Raw genomic sequence first — 17,873 nt, 5'->3', positions numbered from 1 at the left:
ACCTGAGGGCGGAAGTACACCCGCGGGCAGTAACACACTGCCATCCATCTGCATCCTGGGAATTTCACAGCTGCACCCCGGCCCCCCCGCCCCAGAAACTAGCATCCGCCTCCCAGGAAACACTTGTTTCCCACCACCCCAGCCGGCCCCCGCCAGCTCCAGCCAGCCCTGAAGTTTTCTATTCCCTCCATGAAACAGCACAGGCCACTTGCAAGAAGGACGTGTCCACAGCCCTCCCACCAACCGCTGCTTTCCAAGAGAAACTCTGGTTTGCAAAACAAGATTTTCTGCCTAAAACACTATCAAAGGAGCAGGGTAAAAAAAAAGAAAGAAAGAAAAACCAGCCGATTTAGTCCTGAGTCATGCCACTTCCTTATTTCGGCAACTCCAAGCCCTGGGCGGGTTTGACTTGGACTCAGTGCAGGGTTGGTGACCTTGCCGGGAACCTACTGTGTATCTGAGCTTCCAACACACCTCCCGCCAGTCCCCGAGGGGATTCGGCCAGACAACCTCACACCTGAACTCGGACTTACCTTTCTACTCTTTTCAAAGTAAGCCTCAGTGCCTACATTAGCCTCGGCTTCAGCTATTACATCTGCAAATCTTAGGGACAATGTGATCTCCCAACATATGATCAAAGACATTAAGATGAAAAAAATATCACCTGTGTGCAACCTGGCATCCTACCATTTTGGGCAATTATGCATTCTATGTCAAGTTTTCCAATAGAGCACAGCCAAGTGGTAAATTCTGGGGCCAAGCAACTCCAGGATATTTGTTGTACAAGCTCCGGCTCATCACTCAGCCCCTTGGGCCTCAGTTTTCCCATCTGCAAAGCAGAAGGTGTGTCTGTGTGCGTGTGTGAGTGTGTGCACACATGTGTGTCCTCAAATATGGAGAAGCCGCCTTGAAGGTCCCTTGGAGGATTAAGTAAGATCATTCATGCAAAATTCAGGGACCAGCGAGCACCGGCCACGTGCTAACAGGCATTGTCATTACTGTGCAACCTGCCTTGGGTCTCTTTCTCTGAGGAAGCACCAACTTGAATGCCCATGTGTGGATTTTGCTCCTGGAAGTTTGAGTGGGCTGGGAGATGCTTGACTTTACTTTCAAGGCTGCTGCTAAGCAACAAGAGAAGGGTCTGGAGCTTACCCTGGTATCTGGCTGGGTCCCCCAAGTTCAGGCAGAAACCCCAACTCTCTCCTCCTGAATACCAGAAGAACCCAGGTTTGGGGAACAGTGCACCCAAGATGAAGTTGAGCTCCAGCAGGAGGTGGTGACAGCTCCCCACCGATGCCAGCCCCGGGATGGTGCAGGCTCTCTTCTAATGATCTTCGAGGTCACCCCATCCCTGTCCATGAACTGTCCCCAGTCCCCACTCAACATGCTGGTCCTGTTTCCTGCTGGACCCTCACTGATCTGCGTACTCAGAAGTGACCCAGCATCCTGAACCCGGGTGCATCCATCAGCTGCCAACCCTGTGCACTGACCATGGTGTCACGCTGCTCATTGTAAGCCCCAGTGAGCATGTGCATGGCTGTCCAGGCCAAGCACACCCGCCGTTGCTCTCCCGTGGTCCCTGCAGGAAGGATGGCAGGAGGCTTTAATGACAGACGTGTGGAAGTGGAGGCCTGAGCTCCCAGGCTGGGGACTCACACCTCCCCTCCCCAAGCCCTCGACTCTTCATCCGTAAAAACTAATTAAACCAGCCAGTGTGCACAGCAAGCACTTTGGAGGTGCAAAGCAATTAGTGGTTTCTCCCTCAGTCCCCATGAAAGGAGGCGAGTCCTGCGGGCAGAGTGGGCCTGGAGTTACTCGGGGAAGAGCTCTGGGACCCACCTGGGCTCCACCCAGGCTGATGGGCTTTGCTTGGGGGCACCAGGGCCTGGTCTCTGCAGGGCCCTCCCCCGGGTCCATGCACCTTGCCCTCAGCCTCCTCACCAAGCGGGCCACTTGAGGCCAGGGAGAGGCTGGCAGTGCGGAGCTGGGCCAGTGCCTATTTCTGGTCTTGGGAATGGTGTGCCCGGGGCCTCCCCTACCCCCCTCCACAGCTGGCGCCCTGTCCACCAGAGAAGGGGGCTGGGGACCAGGAGGGGGTGCCAGCCAAGCCCAGGGCCTCCCACTTAGCTGGGTCAAGACTGCAAGCCAGGCCACGCTGACCTTTCCCAGGGGAACCAGAGCTTCACATCCCAGCCCAGTGCCTGCCCAGCATGGCGCTGGGCCCAGGGGCAAGCGGCCAGCTCCCTGGGGCTGCCCTGCACTTGTTTGGTCCCCACCTGGTGTGAGCCCCAGGGCAGGCAGCCTGACTCCACATACAAAGGACGGGCAGGTGCTCACCAGCTACCTGGAACCCTGCAGTTCTCCTGTCTCTGGGCCACGCCTCCCCACATTATGGCCTCTCCCTGCTCTAGAGCAACCACCAAACTCTTGCCCACAGCTGGTCAGGCTGGCAGGGGTGGGATGGGGGTAGCCCTCCCAATGGCTTCTCCATCCCTTGCCTCTCTTTCCCTTGCTCTCTGGGTTTTTTTGGTTGTTTTTATTTAACTTTTGGCCACACCGTGCAGCAGGTGAGATCTTAGTTCCCTGACCAGGGATCGAACTTGTACTCCTTGCACTGGAAGGTGGAGTCTTAACCACTGGACCATCAGGAAAGTCCTGCTTGCTGGGTTTTAACAGCCTGTTACTTGACTTCACTGCCCTTGCCCTAGGGCCTTTGCACATGCTATTCCTTTTCTGGGATGCACTCCCCCAACTTCATCATCAGATTAATAGTAGCCAGGCCCATGGACTCATTTATTGAAACCTCACACCAGCCCCATTCTGTAACTAGGGTGCCTGGGTTTGAATTCCAGCTCTACCAATTAACAGCTGTGTGACTTAGCAGGTCACTTAACTTCTCTGGGTCTCAGTTTCATCATTTTGGATAGAGAAACAAGAAATAGCATCTGCCTCATAAGGTTGGTGGGGATGAAGTGATTTAACACACAGATCACCTTTAGCAATACCTGCTACATGGAAGTACTGACAAATACTTAATATTATTACTTATTATCCTGTGCTTTGGGTATCAGCCCCAGGGCCCTCTCCCAGTGCCATGAAACCACCTCCAAATGTCATCTTATACCACCAACCCCATTCTCAGGGAAGGGGCCGAAGCCCCCAGAGGTGTAGGTACTGTTCAGCGTCACCCACAAGAGACAGAGCCAGGACTCAAATGCAGAGTCTGTGTGCTGAACTGCAGGCCTGCCACTTCTGAGAACCGACTGTATACCAAGGACTGCACAAATAAGGCTCACATCACCCTTCTAATGCCTTTCAGTGATGGCATCCCCATCTCATTTTGGAGGACAAGGGAAAACGAGGCTAAGACAGGCCAGGTCAGGGTCACAAGGCTAAGGGGCTGGTTATCGTTCCAAGTGGTTGATGGGCTAAGTCACCACCCTCCTAAGCGTTTCTGCTTTCTTTTACTGAATCCTCACAAAGGGGCTTCCCTGGTGGCTCAGTGGTAAAGAATATGCCAATGCAGGAGACATGGGTTTGATCCCTGATAGCAGAAAATCTCACATGGTTGCGGAGCAGATAAGCCCAAGAACTGCAACCACTGAGCCCTCGTGCCATAACTACTGAAGCCTGCACACTTAGACCCTGTGTTCCACAAGAGAAGCCACCACAGTGAGAAGGCTGGGCACCACAGCTAGAGAGTGGCGCCTGCTTGCCACAACTAGAGAAAAGCCCACGCAGCAAATGAAGACCCAGTATAGCCAAAAATAAAATAAATAAATAATTAAAAAAAAAAAAGTAGTCGTACTGGATTAGTGTCCCCTGCCTCTCGTCAATTTCATGTCCACCCACCTGTAACCTGCGAATGTGACCTTATTTGGAAAAAGACTTTATAGACGCGATCAAGTTGAGATGAGGTCATGCTGGATTAGGGTGGATCCTTATAAGAAGAGGAAAATCTGGACAGAGACATGCAGAGGGAAGGCAGCCATGGAAGATGGAGGCAGGGATTGGAATGTCTACAAGCCGAGGAACGCCGACGGCTGCCAGCAACAGCAGAGGCTAGAAGAGAAGAGGCGGGATCCTTCCCCAGGGCCCTCGGAGGGAGCCCAACCCTGCCGACACCTTGACTTCGGACTCATGGCCTCCAGAACTGTGAGAGAACACGTCTCTGTTGTTTTTAAGCCACCTGAGTTTGTGCTTTGTTACAGCAGCCCCAGGAAACTAATACAGTGGGTGAACCTTGAGTTTTCATTGTACAGATGAGGAAACCAAGGCACGGAGAAGTCGACTGGTTTGCCTGATAACACAGAGCTAAAAGACCCCGAGGCTGAGGTCCAGTATCTCTCTGGGGATGATGGACTGTCTGCAGATTGTCCTACAAGGCCTGGCTACTGGAAGTCCCGCAGGATGCTCGGAGCAGGCTCAGTGGTCCCAAGACCTCGGGGACACCTGGATGCTCATTTCCTGGGCTCCCCGAGGGAGGGACAGAGCTGGCTCATCTCTGGTACCCTTGCCCTGCACAGGGTACAGCACTGGGCTGATATGAGTGATGGGTAGGAGGATGGGTGGGTGCCATCTGCCTTGGACACAGCGGGGTTTGAGGTACTTTCCTGGGTTTCTGAGAGTTGGGGGCCTTGGAACTGCCCTCTCCCCCACATCCCCACTCTCTGTGGAGAAGGAGTCCTGGGGGCTGCCAGCACCTGCCTCTCCACCCTTAACCCCTCCTGCCGCCTGGAACACGCCGCCTTTAGCAGCCACCCTGAGCAGTAATTGTGCAGATTGCTGTAATTCACAGCGGACGAGCGCACTGGCGCTCGTCACATTATCACAAATGTCACTGAGCAGGGCCTCGGCATGCACTGTTCCCCGGGGGACACGCACACCACCGTCTCTGTGGGCTGGGACTCAGGATGAGATCACTGCCGTCCCTGAGGACCCAACCTTGAGACAGTGGGGCACACTCCCGACTCAGCCGATGAGTCATCCCCAGCCGTCCTCCCAGCCCCTGGGTCTGCCCTTCCCAAAGGGAGAGAGAGGGCCGAGCAGCCAATTCCCCGTTCCCGGGCAACAAGGAGGGAGCCAGGGATGGGGTTGCCATGATGACAGAAGACGCAGCTCAGGCTGGCGGCCCTGGGACGTGCACGTGGAGCCCCTCACGGCCCTGGTGGTGATGGAGGGGTCCCCTGGGGCAATATCACTGCCAATGGCTGAGATCTCAGGGTCTGATGTGTGGTTTAAAAAAACCATGCGATTCTACACAAATGTTCACAGCAGCACTAGGCACAAGAGCTCATAGGTGGAAACAACCCAAGCATCCGTCAACGAACGGACAAATGGATAAACAGAATGTGGCATGTCCATACAGAGGACTACCACTTAGTCATAAAAAGGGATGAAGTGTTGACACAGGCTAGGACGTGGATGAACCTCGACCGTATGATGCTGAGAGGAAGAACTCAGATACAAAAGGGCATTCATTGTATGATTCAATTCATGGAAAAGTCCCAAACAGGCAAATCCACGGTGACAGAAAGCGGACTGGTGGATGCTGGAGGTTGGCAGGGCTTGGGGGGTGGGGGGTGGGGAGTGGCTGCTAATGGGTACGGGGTTTCCATATGGGGTGATGAAAAGTTCTAGAATAATGGTTGCACCATACTGGGAATGTACTTAATGCCACTGAATCGTACGCGTTAAGATGGTTAAAACGGTAGATCTGATGTTATGTGTGTTTCACCAAAATTAAAGGCAGGGGAGAAAAATCACTCATTTTTCAAATAAAGTCTCTGTTGCACCCCACGGCGAAATCCATACCAGAAACCACAAAATAAACACAGAAGACAGAAGGAAAGGATGACACGGCCCCCTTGGAGGGCTGACAGCACCCGCTGTGCCCTGGCAGCTAGAGACCATGCCCACAGGCCCCCACTCGTGCTCCTCTGAGATGCTGAAGTAGGACCTCCCCCACGACAGGAAGCATGACTGCTCCTCCTCTTACCCACAATGCCGAGGGCCAGCTGGGCCCTTCCTCCTGCTCCGCCTCACCTGAAGGCTGGGAGCTTGGAGGAAGGAGGTCTGGAGCCTCCAAGGGGCAGGGTACCTTGGACAGGAGCCCGAGGGGAGGGGTCGGGTCCCAGGTGGAGGGCCTGACCAGGTCTGGGGCTGTTCCTCATCAGTTTCTCTCTCCTTTCTTTTAATTTTTACTGGACTAAATAAAGTCCCTTCCTTGGTGGCTCAGTTGGTCACGAATCCGCCTGCAATGCAGGAGACCCGGGTTATATCCCTGGGTCGGGAAGCTCCCCTGGAGGAGGACGTGGCTACCCACTCCACTGCCCTTGCCTGGGAAATCCCAAGGACAGAGGAGCCTGGCGGGCTACAGTCCATGGGGGCGCAAAGAGTCGGACACGATTGAGTACTAACCACACCAGCACACAGCTGCTTTACAGTGTGTGTTAGTTTCTGCGCACCCGTGTTCAGTCGCTTCAGTCATGTTCGATTCTTTGGGACCCTATGGACTGTAGCCCTCCAGGCTGCTTGGTCTATGGGGTTTCCTGGGCAAGAATACTGGAATGCATTGCCATGCCCTCCAGGGGATCATCCCGACCCAGGGATCGAACCCGGTCTCCTGAAATGTAGGCAAATTCTTTACCACTGAGCCACTGGAGAAGCAATCAGGGTTAGATTCTGCTGTATAGCAAAGGGAATCAGCTGTGCGTATACATATATTCCCTCTTTTTTGGATTTCCTTCCCATTTAAGTCTCCACAGAGCACAGAGTAGAGCCTGAGCCATACAATAGGTTCTCATTAGTCATCTATTTTATACATAGTATCAATGGTGTATATATATATATCAATCCCAATCTCCCAATTCATTCCACCACCCTCTTTCTCCCCTTAGAGTCCATATGCTTGTTCTCTACATCTGAGTCTCTACCTGATCAGCTTCTGAAACACCAGGACCAGACGCTCAGGCCCCTCAGCTCCCCTACCTGGGGCCGAGGGCGGGAGCAGGGCACTCAGCCCGCAGTCCAAGGTCTCAGCCTCCAGGCCTGGCTGTCCTCACACACAACCGCCCCTGTGCAACTGGGTCCCCCATTAGAAAGGCCGTTTGTTCCCTCCCTGAGTCACGACCTGGCACTCTGGGCACAAAGAAGCTGCACGTCAGCAGTGGGGCCTCAGAAGGACCTCTGGGACAAGAGCTGGGGGTGGGGGTGGGGCAGGTCACCAACTCAGGACCCCAGCCATCCCCAGCCTCTGCCCCTCCCTTCCACGTCCACAAAACGTCCAGAAACAAGACCACCCCTCAGGGCTGGGGTCAAGATGAATGAAAGCAAGTCTGTGAATGGGGCTCAGATGTCCCCCCGACCCCACCAGCCTCAGCCTTCCTGTTGGTGCAAAAGCTAGTCTGATGGCCCCCAAACATCTCCCAGAGATGAGGCCGGGGGACCGACACCGACACGGGACCGACACCGACACAGCCCCGACAGTGCCTGTTATCTCTGGCTTCTCTGGGCCCATCTTGACCCCCCTCCCATCTCACAGATGGGAAAACTGAGGCTCAGAGACAGTCCACTGAGCAGGGGAGGCAAGGGCCCAGCCATTCAGGCTCTAATGAACAATGGGGACACGCTGATGGCTTCCACGGAGGATGTGGGGTCGGCATCGCAGTGCACCTGATGAGGGGACGGGTTGACACCGTGACCCCATAGCAGTGGATACCAGAAGGCTCTGCCCCTCCCCTCAAGGCGCCTAGGAGAGCTGCTACCACTCTGTCTATAAGGCCATGATGTGCTGGCCCCAGAGGCCATGGACGCTGTCCCCCAACAACATGGTCACACAGACCCATCTTCTGGAGGACAAAACTGAGGCTCTGAAGAGACGAGGCCAGTCTGAGAACACCTAGAAGCAGAGCCTGGCCCCTGCACACCACACCACAGACCCCATAAGGGCACGTGTCAACCTCCTCCCCACCACACAAGCTGCAGGGCCTGCATACACATCGAGGGCGATGAGAGCGGCCAGAAACCACTCACCTTTCTTGGCTGTCTCCATCTCTTCTTCCGTCCAGCGAGAACTCTCGTTCATCTCCATGGAAGCTGAAAAGGAAGATAGCGGGTGTGTTGGCGGCAGTCTGCAGAGGGGAGGTTTCTCTGCCTCTGGCAGCTTGGGGCACTTGCTGGGATGGGGGGAGTGTGTGCAATCACCCCATTTCACAGATGGGGAAGCTGAGGCAGTCCAGGGCCTCTGCATACACCTGACAGCTTGGTGACTGCATTAGGGCGAGGAGACGAGAAGGGACACAAGCTTTGGATGGGCAGGGACCTCATCTGAGCATGGACTCACTAGGGCCGGATGAGTCTCTGTGGTGGAGGCTGCCCCGGGTGTTGCAGGGGCTTGAGCAGCAGCTCTGGCTTCTACCCCGCAGGGGCCAGGAGCCCCGACTCCAGCTGTGACAATCCAAAATGCACCCAGAGGTGGCCCCCTGTCCCCCGCTGGGGGACCCTGTTCTACAGGGTGATTATTAGACCCTGTTCCGACCTGTAGAGCACATGGAGGAGGCAGCTCATGTTCTTGAGAAGTAAGGCAGCTGCCCTCGGGAAGCTGGCCAAGGAAGGGTCTGCCGTGGCTATTTCCGAGCCTCTCCTCCGAGATCCCCTACGCGTGAGCCCTGGTCCTTCCCTGAAAGTCGCTTGAGACGTCGTGAGAGGGGTGAGCATGAGGGACGTCAGCTTCATGGACTTGGTGCCTGGAACACCACCAGGCACAGAGTATGTACTCGGTAAAGGCTGCTGACCCCTGGGGGAAAGTCTGGGCAGCTTCCCCAGCTCCCTGCTGCCATGGCCAACTTCCCCTCCCCCTGCCTACAGGACCCCCAGAGGGAGGCTCTGGAAGCCGAGCCTGGGATGGGGAGCCCGTCAGAGGGACCAGGCTCGTGTTTTCCACCCCACTGCCCAGCCTCAACATTAGCTTGAGGTCCAGAAGAACGACCCTAGAGGTCAGGTGCACCAACACCCTACTGAAAAGAGCCCTCCTGCCCTGTGCCTCCGGGCACGCCGGCACCAAGGGGCAGCCAGCAAGAGCTTACAGGAGCCGAATGGTATTTGTGGCCAGTGGGCTGGGTTTCAATCCCAACTGACTCCATGACTTCACGGAGGCAATGTCCCTTCTCTCAGGCTCAAATAGCCCATCTATGAAATGGGTACAAACGATCTCTCGCAGGGAGAAGGGAGAGAAGCCTGGCACAAACCTCAGGTGTGGACAAGGAGGGCATCTGTGAGACAGAAACCATCCCTTCCATCAACTCCCACCCTAGGAAGACATCCAGGTGGTTGGGGCCTCAGCCTGAGCACTCAGGCCTCGGGTGGAAGTTCCCGCAGACACAAGAGGGCAGGCTCCAAACAGCCAAAATGGTATAGACAAGCACACACCGGCTGCCCCCCTGTGGCCAAACTTGGGAATTGCTATGCAATTCTTTTTTCGCCCACCTTAGGTTCAGAGCACCTAGGGGTGGGCATCTGTTGAGCAGGAGAAACTGAGGCCCACAGAGGTGATGGTACAAACCCAGATGCCTCCCAGGGCTGGAAGGGACAGCAGCACTCAGGCCCTCTTGAAAAGGGGTGGGTTTTTTGGCCATGCTGTGTGGCTTGTGGGATCCTAGTTCCCCAACCAGCAATTGAACCCGGGCCCACGGCAGTGAAAGCCTTGGGAAGACCCGAGGGCAGATCTTCTGATTGAAAAACAAAACCAAACTGGTGCTCTGGATTTGTAGGTGAATTCTCCAGCTCTGGAAGGATCACAGCTGAAGGCCAGCGAACCCGCCCCAGGCACTGTTCTAGGCTCTTCCTACACACAAAGTCACTGAAATGCTCAACCCCACAGTTACAGGCATTACTCACAACCCTGGTGCTGATGAAGCCAGCAGGGTACAGAGAGGTCAAGGAACTCACCGCAGGTCAAATAGCAAGTTTGCAACCAATGTGGGGATTCTGAGCCCGCTGGGGGTCAGCGCCCCTTCCCCAGCCCAAGACTCACCCAGCTCAGCGCTCTGCTGTGGGGTGACAGCCTCCTCACTGTTGGCCTCGTTGGCCATCGAGCGGGTGATGCGGCCTTTGCGTCTCCCCTGGCTGTTGGCGGTTTTTCGGCCTTTGGAGGTCACTGCCTCCTTTTCATCATTGTCTTCCCCAGATGTGTCATCCGTCTTCTCCCTAAAGGCCAGAGAGGGGAGACAGGGATGGTTTCACCTGGGCCAGGAACCTAAACGGCAGTTTTAAGATACCTGCTTTTCTTTAGCAAGATGAGAGCTGGCTGCCAGCGATTTTCTACTAGTCCATGGCAGTGGAAAAAGGGGGGAAAGCTCGGGGTGACGCGGTAGCAGTCTGCAAGGCTCCTTTATTCACCAGATTGAGGGAATGAGGCTGGTAGAGGTCTGCAATGCCATCTTATTTATCAAAAGGGAGGTGAGAGCTGGTAGCTGTCATCTGCTTTATTCTCCAATAGGGATGTGGGCTGGTAGGTAACTGATTGGCTTATTTTATTCATCCAATGTGGGTATGGGCTGGTGGCTATCTGCAAACCCATTTTTTTAATTATTTATTTGGCCGGGATAGGTAGGTCTTCATTTCTCCAAGGGCTTTTCTCTAGTTGTGGAGAGTGGGGGTTACTCTCTAGTTGTGGTGATCAGGCTTCTCATTGCAGTGGCTTCTACTGCTGTAGAGCGCCGGCTCTAGGGCACATGGACTTCCAGGAGTTGTGGCTCCCGGGCTCTAGGCTCGTAGGCTCAGTAGCTGTAGCACACGGGCTTAGTTACTCCAAGGCATGTGGGATCTGCCCAGACGAGGGATCGAACCTGTGTCTCCTGCATTGGCAGGTGGATTCTTTACCACTGAGCCACCAGGGAAGCCCTGCAAGCCCATTTTATACATCAGCTAGAGATGCTCTCTGCTATCCGTTTGCAAGATTACTGGATTAAATGCATAGGGGTGCAGGCTGGTACACCCTCCAGGCCACTTTACTCCCCAAAGAGGAGATGTCTCCCTGCAAACAATGCTAACTTTGCCTTCTGTGTTATCATGGGCCGCTGGGTCTTGCAGAAAACGCGAGAGGAGAGTATTCCGCCGGCCTGATGCGGGCCGAGTCAGGTGTGTGGGGAGCATGTGACCTCAATAGCTGGGGCTGGGACTTTTCTCAGAAACCGACTCAGGGGAGTTTACTGCAGGGCCGCTCAGATTTATCACCACCGCCTTCCATTCATCTTCTTGAAGGCCCTCGCAGGAGCGTCTGGGAGACAGGGGGTAACGAAGCCAGATGTTCTCAGAAGCCACATTCCTGAGCCCGCTCCAGGTACCTGGCGCTGAGCTGTGCCCACCCCCCCTTCACCCCTTGCTCGGAGTGAATCTCCAGCTGGCGGTGCTCCACCCCTGGCAGGCACGGGAGGCCGTCAGGGGCCCCGAGGCGAGGCTGTGCCTTGATCTGCAAGAACTCACACTGACAGCGATAATTCTAAAGGTGAGGGCTGCCGCCTGTGTGTACCTCGTCCTCTCAGATCTCCCCCCTCCCTCTCTCAGCTCTCAGGAGACTCAGCTGAGGAAAGGGGAGAAGACGGGGAGGTGGCGGAGGGGGGGCGAGGCAAAGAGTTCCAAAGTCATTGCCTGGATTTATTAGCTCAGGAGTAGAGCTCAAATGAGCCATCAGTCTCTAAGGTCTCCAGAGGCTTCAAGAGAAAGGGCGGGCAGGCGGAGGGAAGAGAGAGGAGCAGGCTTCCGGAAGGGGGGAGGAGGTGGGTGTGTGCTGCCAGGGGACCGGCAAAGGAAAAAGCGCTTCCCTTCTCAGCAGGAGATCTGCTGTAGATAGATGGCAAATGCTCACACACCTTTACGGAGGGCGGGTGGCCTGCAGGCTGAGTATCGACCACGGCCCCCCTGCTCGCCTGCCTGCCCGCCCGCCTGCCACCTGGGGGTTGCGGCCGGGCCCCCGGCAGGGCGGCCGGGCTGGCCTTACTTGATCAGTTCCTCCTTGTCATTCTCCACGTCGGGCTTCTCCTCCTCCTTCTCCACCTCCTTCTCCTTCTCCTTCTCATCTTTCTCCTCCTGGCTGCTACGGGGCATCTGCTGCTGCTGCTGCTGCTGCTGCTGCTGCTGCTGCTGCCAGGCCCCAGGGGAGGGCAGGGGGCGGTGGGGGAGAGAGGGACACAGTCAGGCAGGCGAGGCTCTGCACCTGGACTGAAAGAGCTGGAGGGGATGGGGAGTCCAGGGGAGCCCCTTTCTCCAACACCTGCACTGTGAGCTGGGCAGAAAGCCCCACAATCTGGGGCACTGGGAGGCAGGAGTCAAAGGGCAAGGTATAGAAAGTGTTCGTGTCAGACGCCTGGCCTCTGGCACTTTGTGACTGCGTGACCTTGGATGAGAGTCTTAAGCTCTCTGTGCTCCGATTCTTCCCTTTGAAAGCATGCCTACCCCTCAGCCAGGCATAGGCAGGCTGAAACGAGAGAATGCTTACAGAGTTGGCATCTGGCACCAGTATTTAAGCGTGGTGGGAACCCCAAGGCATGAGGGTGGGGCCCTAGTCAGCTTCAGGCAAGAGCAGGGTGAACACAGGGAAAACTGGGTCATAGCCTGAGGCCCCTGCCTGCCTGCCTGCCTGACTGCCCCAGACAAAAGCTCAGGCCAGCTCTCCAGGCCTCAGTCTCCACGTCTGTAAAATGGGTAGATGGAAGGGCTGTCCCCAGGCCCATTCCAGGATGGCTGCTGCTATGACGAGGGCCTGCTTTTGCTGCCGCAGGCCTGGTCTTCCTCTCCAGTCAGTCAGCCCTTGAAGAGGAAGAGAGCAGGCCGCTGGACAGGAGAGATCAAAGGGGCTCACAACAAAACCAGCCCCCTTCCCGCAGGCCTGTTCCTTTCATCTTCTTCCCGAGTGAGTGAGCCGGAGCTGGCCAACCTGCCCCAGTCAGCCAGGCTGCTGACCCTGCCCTCGGCAAGACAGGGAGGGCGGGCGAGCGCCTCCCCACACCGCCACCCGACTTCCTTTCTGTCCTGCCTGATTTCTTTTAAGCCACACACTGATTCTCTTAGCCACCCCCAAAGTGCTCCATGCGGGCAGCTGCCAAAGCAGACCATCTTTCCATCCCCATGAGTCAATGAAATAAAAAAAAAAAACGAAATGCAAAGCCTTTCAATGTGTGCTGAGGGGAGTGGTCACACCAACATTTAAACCAAGGAGAAAGAAACCCAAGCAGATGGAGAAGGTGAGGGCATAGGGCAGGGGGCTCCCTTTCTCCCCATCTTTCCTGCACACCAGGAACACATGCCCATCCCCAGCACAGGCTGCCTTGGCCACCTCCCCCAATCCCCCCGCCCTCCTCTGTAGCTTTAATTTATGATTCATAATACGGCTGAGCACAGGGGTCAGCTACAGGCAATCTGTACAGAGCGGGGGTCTGGGTATTCATGGGAACCGTGGGCTTTCTGAGACTGCAGCAGTGTGAACCCAGGAAGCTCCTGGCTCAGGTCTGCCCCCTTCCCCAAGAACCTCCCTCTGATCTCTAAGAGGAGGGGCAAGGGGGCAGAAGAGCCTCCCTCCGCCCCCTGCTACGTCGCTGTCAATTCCCAGTGGGTGGCCCAATGTCTTTGAACTGTCCCTCACCACCACCCCAAACCCTGAAACACTAAACTTCCAACCACTAGGGAAGATGGAAGGCGGGGCAGCAGGGACCAGGATCCAGAGTGAGGGGAGATGGCATGGCCAACTGGGGAGGGACCCTTGCCCCGTGGGCTGCTCGGCATGGCTGCTGTCTTCACCTGTGAGACCTGCCCGGCTTCTGTACACTCAGGAACCTGACACCCAGGGCCCGGAAGGGCAGGGCTGGGGCTTTCCAACCTCAGGGGGCTTGATGTCTCCTGAAACATCATCGCTGGACTTTGTGCCAAGAATGCCCAACTGGGCTGCAGCTTCACTCCGAAGCTTTATCTGCTGTCCCTCCCAGTGGTTGACTCCAGGAGCACCTGTCATTGTTCCCTGGGTATAGGCTGGGGGCAGTGTCTTCAGCTCCCCCAGGAATCTCACCCTTGGGCCACAAAGCAGGCCACTATCTGCCCCCAGCACGGCCAGCAGAGGCAGCTTCCGAATTGCTGACCCAGGCAGCAGCGTGCCGCAGACCCCAGCCCTGCACTAACACAGCACGACTGACTGGGGCTGCTCCCAGGAAGTCTGCGCCTGCACCCTCCTGCCCAGGGCCCTCCTGACTCAGCCCTCCCCACATCCTCCAAAAGCCCCACTGAGGAAGAGGCCAGCACTTTCCGAGAGCTCACTACCTGCCCAACACTGTGCTGTGCACGGTCTATTGATCAGTTCCTGGCCCCTCTGAAGTCCTGAGGATAAAGAAGATGAAAAACCAACAGTAATGGTGACCTGGGGTTCGTCCACTGTGGCCACTCCTTCCCTGGACCAGACCATGCCGAACGCCTTGCAAATACTCTTTCATCTACCGCCCTAGCCTACCTCTGTCGGGAAAGGACAGGGACCACTGCTCCCATTCTGCAAGAGGCAACTGAGGTTCAGACAGGCACAGCCTCACCGTCTCAGAGGGAGGGAAAAGGGGGGGCTCTCAGAGATGGGGAGCAGGCCTGATCCTGTCATCCCCAAAGCCCCTCTGAGGGTTTCACCTGACTCTACACTCTGGTTGGCATCATGGGCTCAAGTGGGGCGTCTATGGGCATCCTTGTCCCTTTTCATCAAGGCTACCTTGTCCCTCTTGCAAGATTCCTCGAGCCCCTACCTGGGCCTGGGCCAGCCCATAACCACCCATTCCCCTGTATAACCATCAACATCACAGCATTAATAATAAAAATAGCTCCCAGTGCCCCGTACCTGGCACATGTTTTATGCACTTCCTCATCTCCTTTACCAACCCCCATCACACTCCCATTTTACAGAAGACGACGCTAAGGCACAGTGAGGGTGACTGACAAAGCTGGGCAACAGCAATGGCAGGATTCAAACCCAGAGGCTGAGTTGACCCCAGGCACAACCAAGCCCCTCTCCCATCATCTCCAGCACGCCACCCCGCCCCTGACTTCCCCAATCCTGCCAGTCTCAGAGGGAAGCTCTGAAATCCTGATCCGCACCAGAACCTGGTCATTATTCCTGCTGCCTCCCACCCAGGTGTGCAATCCCAGTGCCAGATCCCGTGGCCTCCAGCTTGACACTCTTATCAAGCCCCCCAGGGCAGGGGTGGGTGACTCCCACATCCCATCCTCCGGGAGAAGTGACTTCAGGGTCACTCTGGAGCCAGGGCACAGAGCCCCATGGATGGGCTCCCGGTTTCCTGGGGCCTGAACTCCATCTTCCTCTGAGGAGGTGTCCCTGTACCCCAAGCTGAGTGATGTGAGTGGAGGGGATGAAAGAGAGAAATCCCAGGTCAGTCCCGGCCTGAAACCTGGCTTCCACTGGGAGGGACCGTCAGGCACAATAGTGACCAGCTGCCTGGGACACGTAGGAGGTCAGCAGGCTGGTGTCCACTCGATCCGGGAGATTGATGGAGCCAGAAGGAGGCCCCAAATCCCAGGTCCCTGTCAACTAGCTCAGTCCCTGATAGCCTTCGAGGACAGCAAACATGGTGACAGCTAACTCTGGGACGATTCACACCTACTAGAGCTTCGCTTCTAATCTTAGGCCCATCATTGATCGAAACTGCACTTGCTGGGTTTCACGGGCAATTTAGAGCCACTGTTCTCACAGCTGCACACTCAGGTCACCTGGGGAGCTCTGGGAAGTCCCGATGCCCAGACCCCACCCATACCAGTCATATCAGGACCTCAGGGTGACAGTCTGGCATCAGCATGTTTAAATTCCCAGGTTATTCCAATAGGCAGCTAGGTTTGACGATCAGCAAACTTTTTCTGTAAGAGCCAGATGGTAAACACTTTAGGGCATCGGTCCATCCGTCTCTTTCGCAACTACTGACTCTGCCGTTTATAGTGTGAAAGCAGCCAAAATGTACACAAGTAAGCGTGGCTATGTGCCAATAAAATTTTATTTACAAAAGCAGGTAGGGGGCCAGATTTGGCCTGCGAGCCATAGTTTGACCACCGCCTGTCCCTGACAAGCACTGTTCAAGCAGAAATGCACAGTGGGGATACTGGAAAAACGCAGATCCTCACTCAGCATGCCTAGAGCAGGCCTGAGAGTCTGCATTTCTAAGTAGCTCCCAGGGACCACCCCATCCCCCAATGCTGCTGGTTCCCGGACCACACTCTGAGGAACCAGGCTTCTGGGGCAGGGTCGGGGGGTGGTCCTTGTTTCACAAAACACACCCAGGACCCTGGCCACTAGCAGCTGGTGATGCCTGTGGATCCGGGAAAAGAACCGGAAGCCAGACTCCACCATCTCAAACGATTCTGGAGCCCACGGTGAGATCTACCTGTGCTTTCCAGACACACCACCGGTCATGCTGACAACGGGCTTCGTGCCCAGTGCTTGGACGTGAACGCCACCTCCCAAACCACAGCACAGCTCTGCAGAATACCTGACCAGATCTAGGGGTAGCCAGAGTCCTCAGTTCAAATCCCTGAGAGAGCCCTGCTCACCGAGCGCTGAGTGCTGGACAAGCAGCCCGTCACTGAGCCTGCGCTATGCTAAAGCCCCAGACCGGAAGCAGTACAGAAAACATTATGAATAAAAACAACAAATACTGACAAAGCACAACGAACATGGGACGAGGCCTTCTCTTTAGTTCATACCTGTCGTTAATAACAGCCTCCCAACAGTCTGTTTTACAGACAAGCACACAAAGACACAGAGAGGTGAAGTAGCTCGCCAAAGGTCACACAGCATTTTCCTGGCAAGGTCCCACAGACAAGTGCTCAGCCTCTCACCCTGGACTGGGGGAATCACAGGCTCCTCTCGCTCCCATTTAAGCCAAAGTGTGCCTATTCCCCTTGTTTATTCCCTCCACAAATACACTGTGAGCCCCCATGAGGAATACCAAATTATAGAAAATACCATCCCCAACATTACAGAGCTAGCACTTCAGTTGACAAAGTCAAGGAACGAAGTTGACAAAGACAGGACGCGTGGAAGCTACAATGTTAAGAAAATTTTTAAAAGGTCCAGCACCTTGCAGAGGCAACAGCGATTTACCCTGATGAACAGGGAGGAGGGAGGAGGCCTCTGAGCTGAGCCTCCAAAGGCTTTTGGTAAAGAAAGGTGAGAGATGTTTCAGGGAGGGGGCCCACTTGAGCAAAAGCAGGCTGAGAAAACGCCCACTGTCCTTACCGAACGGTATACTGGACGTGGCGGCAGAGCCTGGCCAGCTTTAACACCCTGGCTCAGAAATATGGAAGGCGGTTACTTCCCTGGTGGTCCAGTGGTTAAGAATTCGCCTTGCAATGCAGGGGACGAGGTTTCAATCCCTGGTTGGAGAACTAAGATCTCACATGCCCTGGAGTAAATACGCCTGCGTGCCACAACTAGAGAGCCTGCGTTCCTCAACTACTGAACCCGCACGACACCGTGAAGATCCCGCGTGCTGCAAGTAAGACCCGACGCAGTGAAATAGAAATAAACAAACATTTTAAAAAGAAGAAAAAGAAAAGGAAATACAGGAGGTGCCCTGATGACAGCGGACAGCCACTGAGGCCTTTTTCAGAAAGTGGAGGCGGGGAGGGAATGCCGTGTTCCACCCCATGTTGCGGCTGATGCAGCAGCTCGTCAAGGGAGGAGTGTCTGTCAGTTTGAGGAATGAGAGGAGAGTTCAGTGAAGAGGCGGGAGCGACCGTCCAAGGAGGAGTTGGTGAGATTTAGTTCTCAGATGGCAGGTCCTCCCAAAACCTGACGAGAATTTCCCAACACCCAGCAACACGGACTGCAGCAAAATCTC

The 17,873-nt window shown here is 55.5% G+C and overlaps 1 protein-coding gene across 19 annotated transcripts in view; it reads right to left on the bottom strand.

Annotated features, from left to right (window-relative positions):
- NCOR2 (nuclear receptor corepressor 2) overlaps positions 1–17,873 on the bottom strand; it is a 237,351-nt gene that overhangs the window by 66,096 nt on the left and 153,382 nt on the right. For 17 of the 19 annotated variants that reach the window (XM_059876314.1, XM_059876327.1, XM_059876329.1 and 14 more), the window contains 3 exons: positions 11,999–12,141; positions 10,034–10,206; positions 8,035–8,097 (listed from right to left, as the gene is read on the bottom strand). In XM_059876314.1, the coding sequence (XP_059732297.1) occupies positions 8,035–8,097; positions 10,034–10,206; positions 11,999–12,141 (379 nt within the window). The remainder of the gene's footprint in view (positions 1–8,034; positions 8,098–10,033; positions 10,207–11,998; positions 12,142–17,873) is intronic. The other 2 variants (XM_059876320.1, XM_059876322.1) reach the window with 2 other exon arrangements.

The sequence above is a fragment of the Bos taurus genome, chromosome 17 (assembly GCF_002263795.3).
Source record: "Bos taurus isolate L1 Dominette 01449 registration number 42190680 breed Hereford chromosome 17, ARS-UCD2.0, whole genome shotgun sequence".
Taxonomy (NCBI): Eukaryota; Metazoa; Chordata; class Mammalia; order Artiodactyla; family Bovidae; genus Bos; species Bos taurus.
Note: the sequence above shows the minus strand (reverse complement) of the source record. Positions and strands in the feature narration are given on the sequence as shown.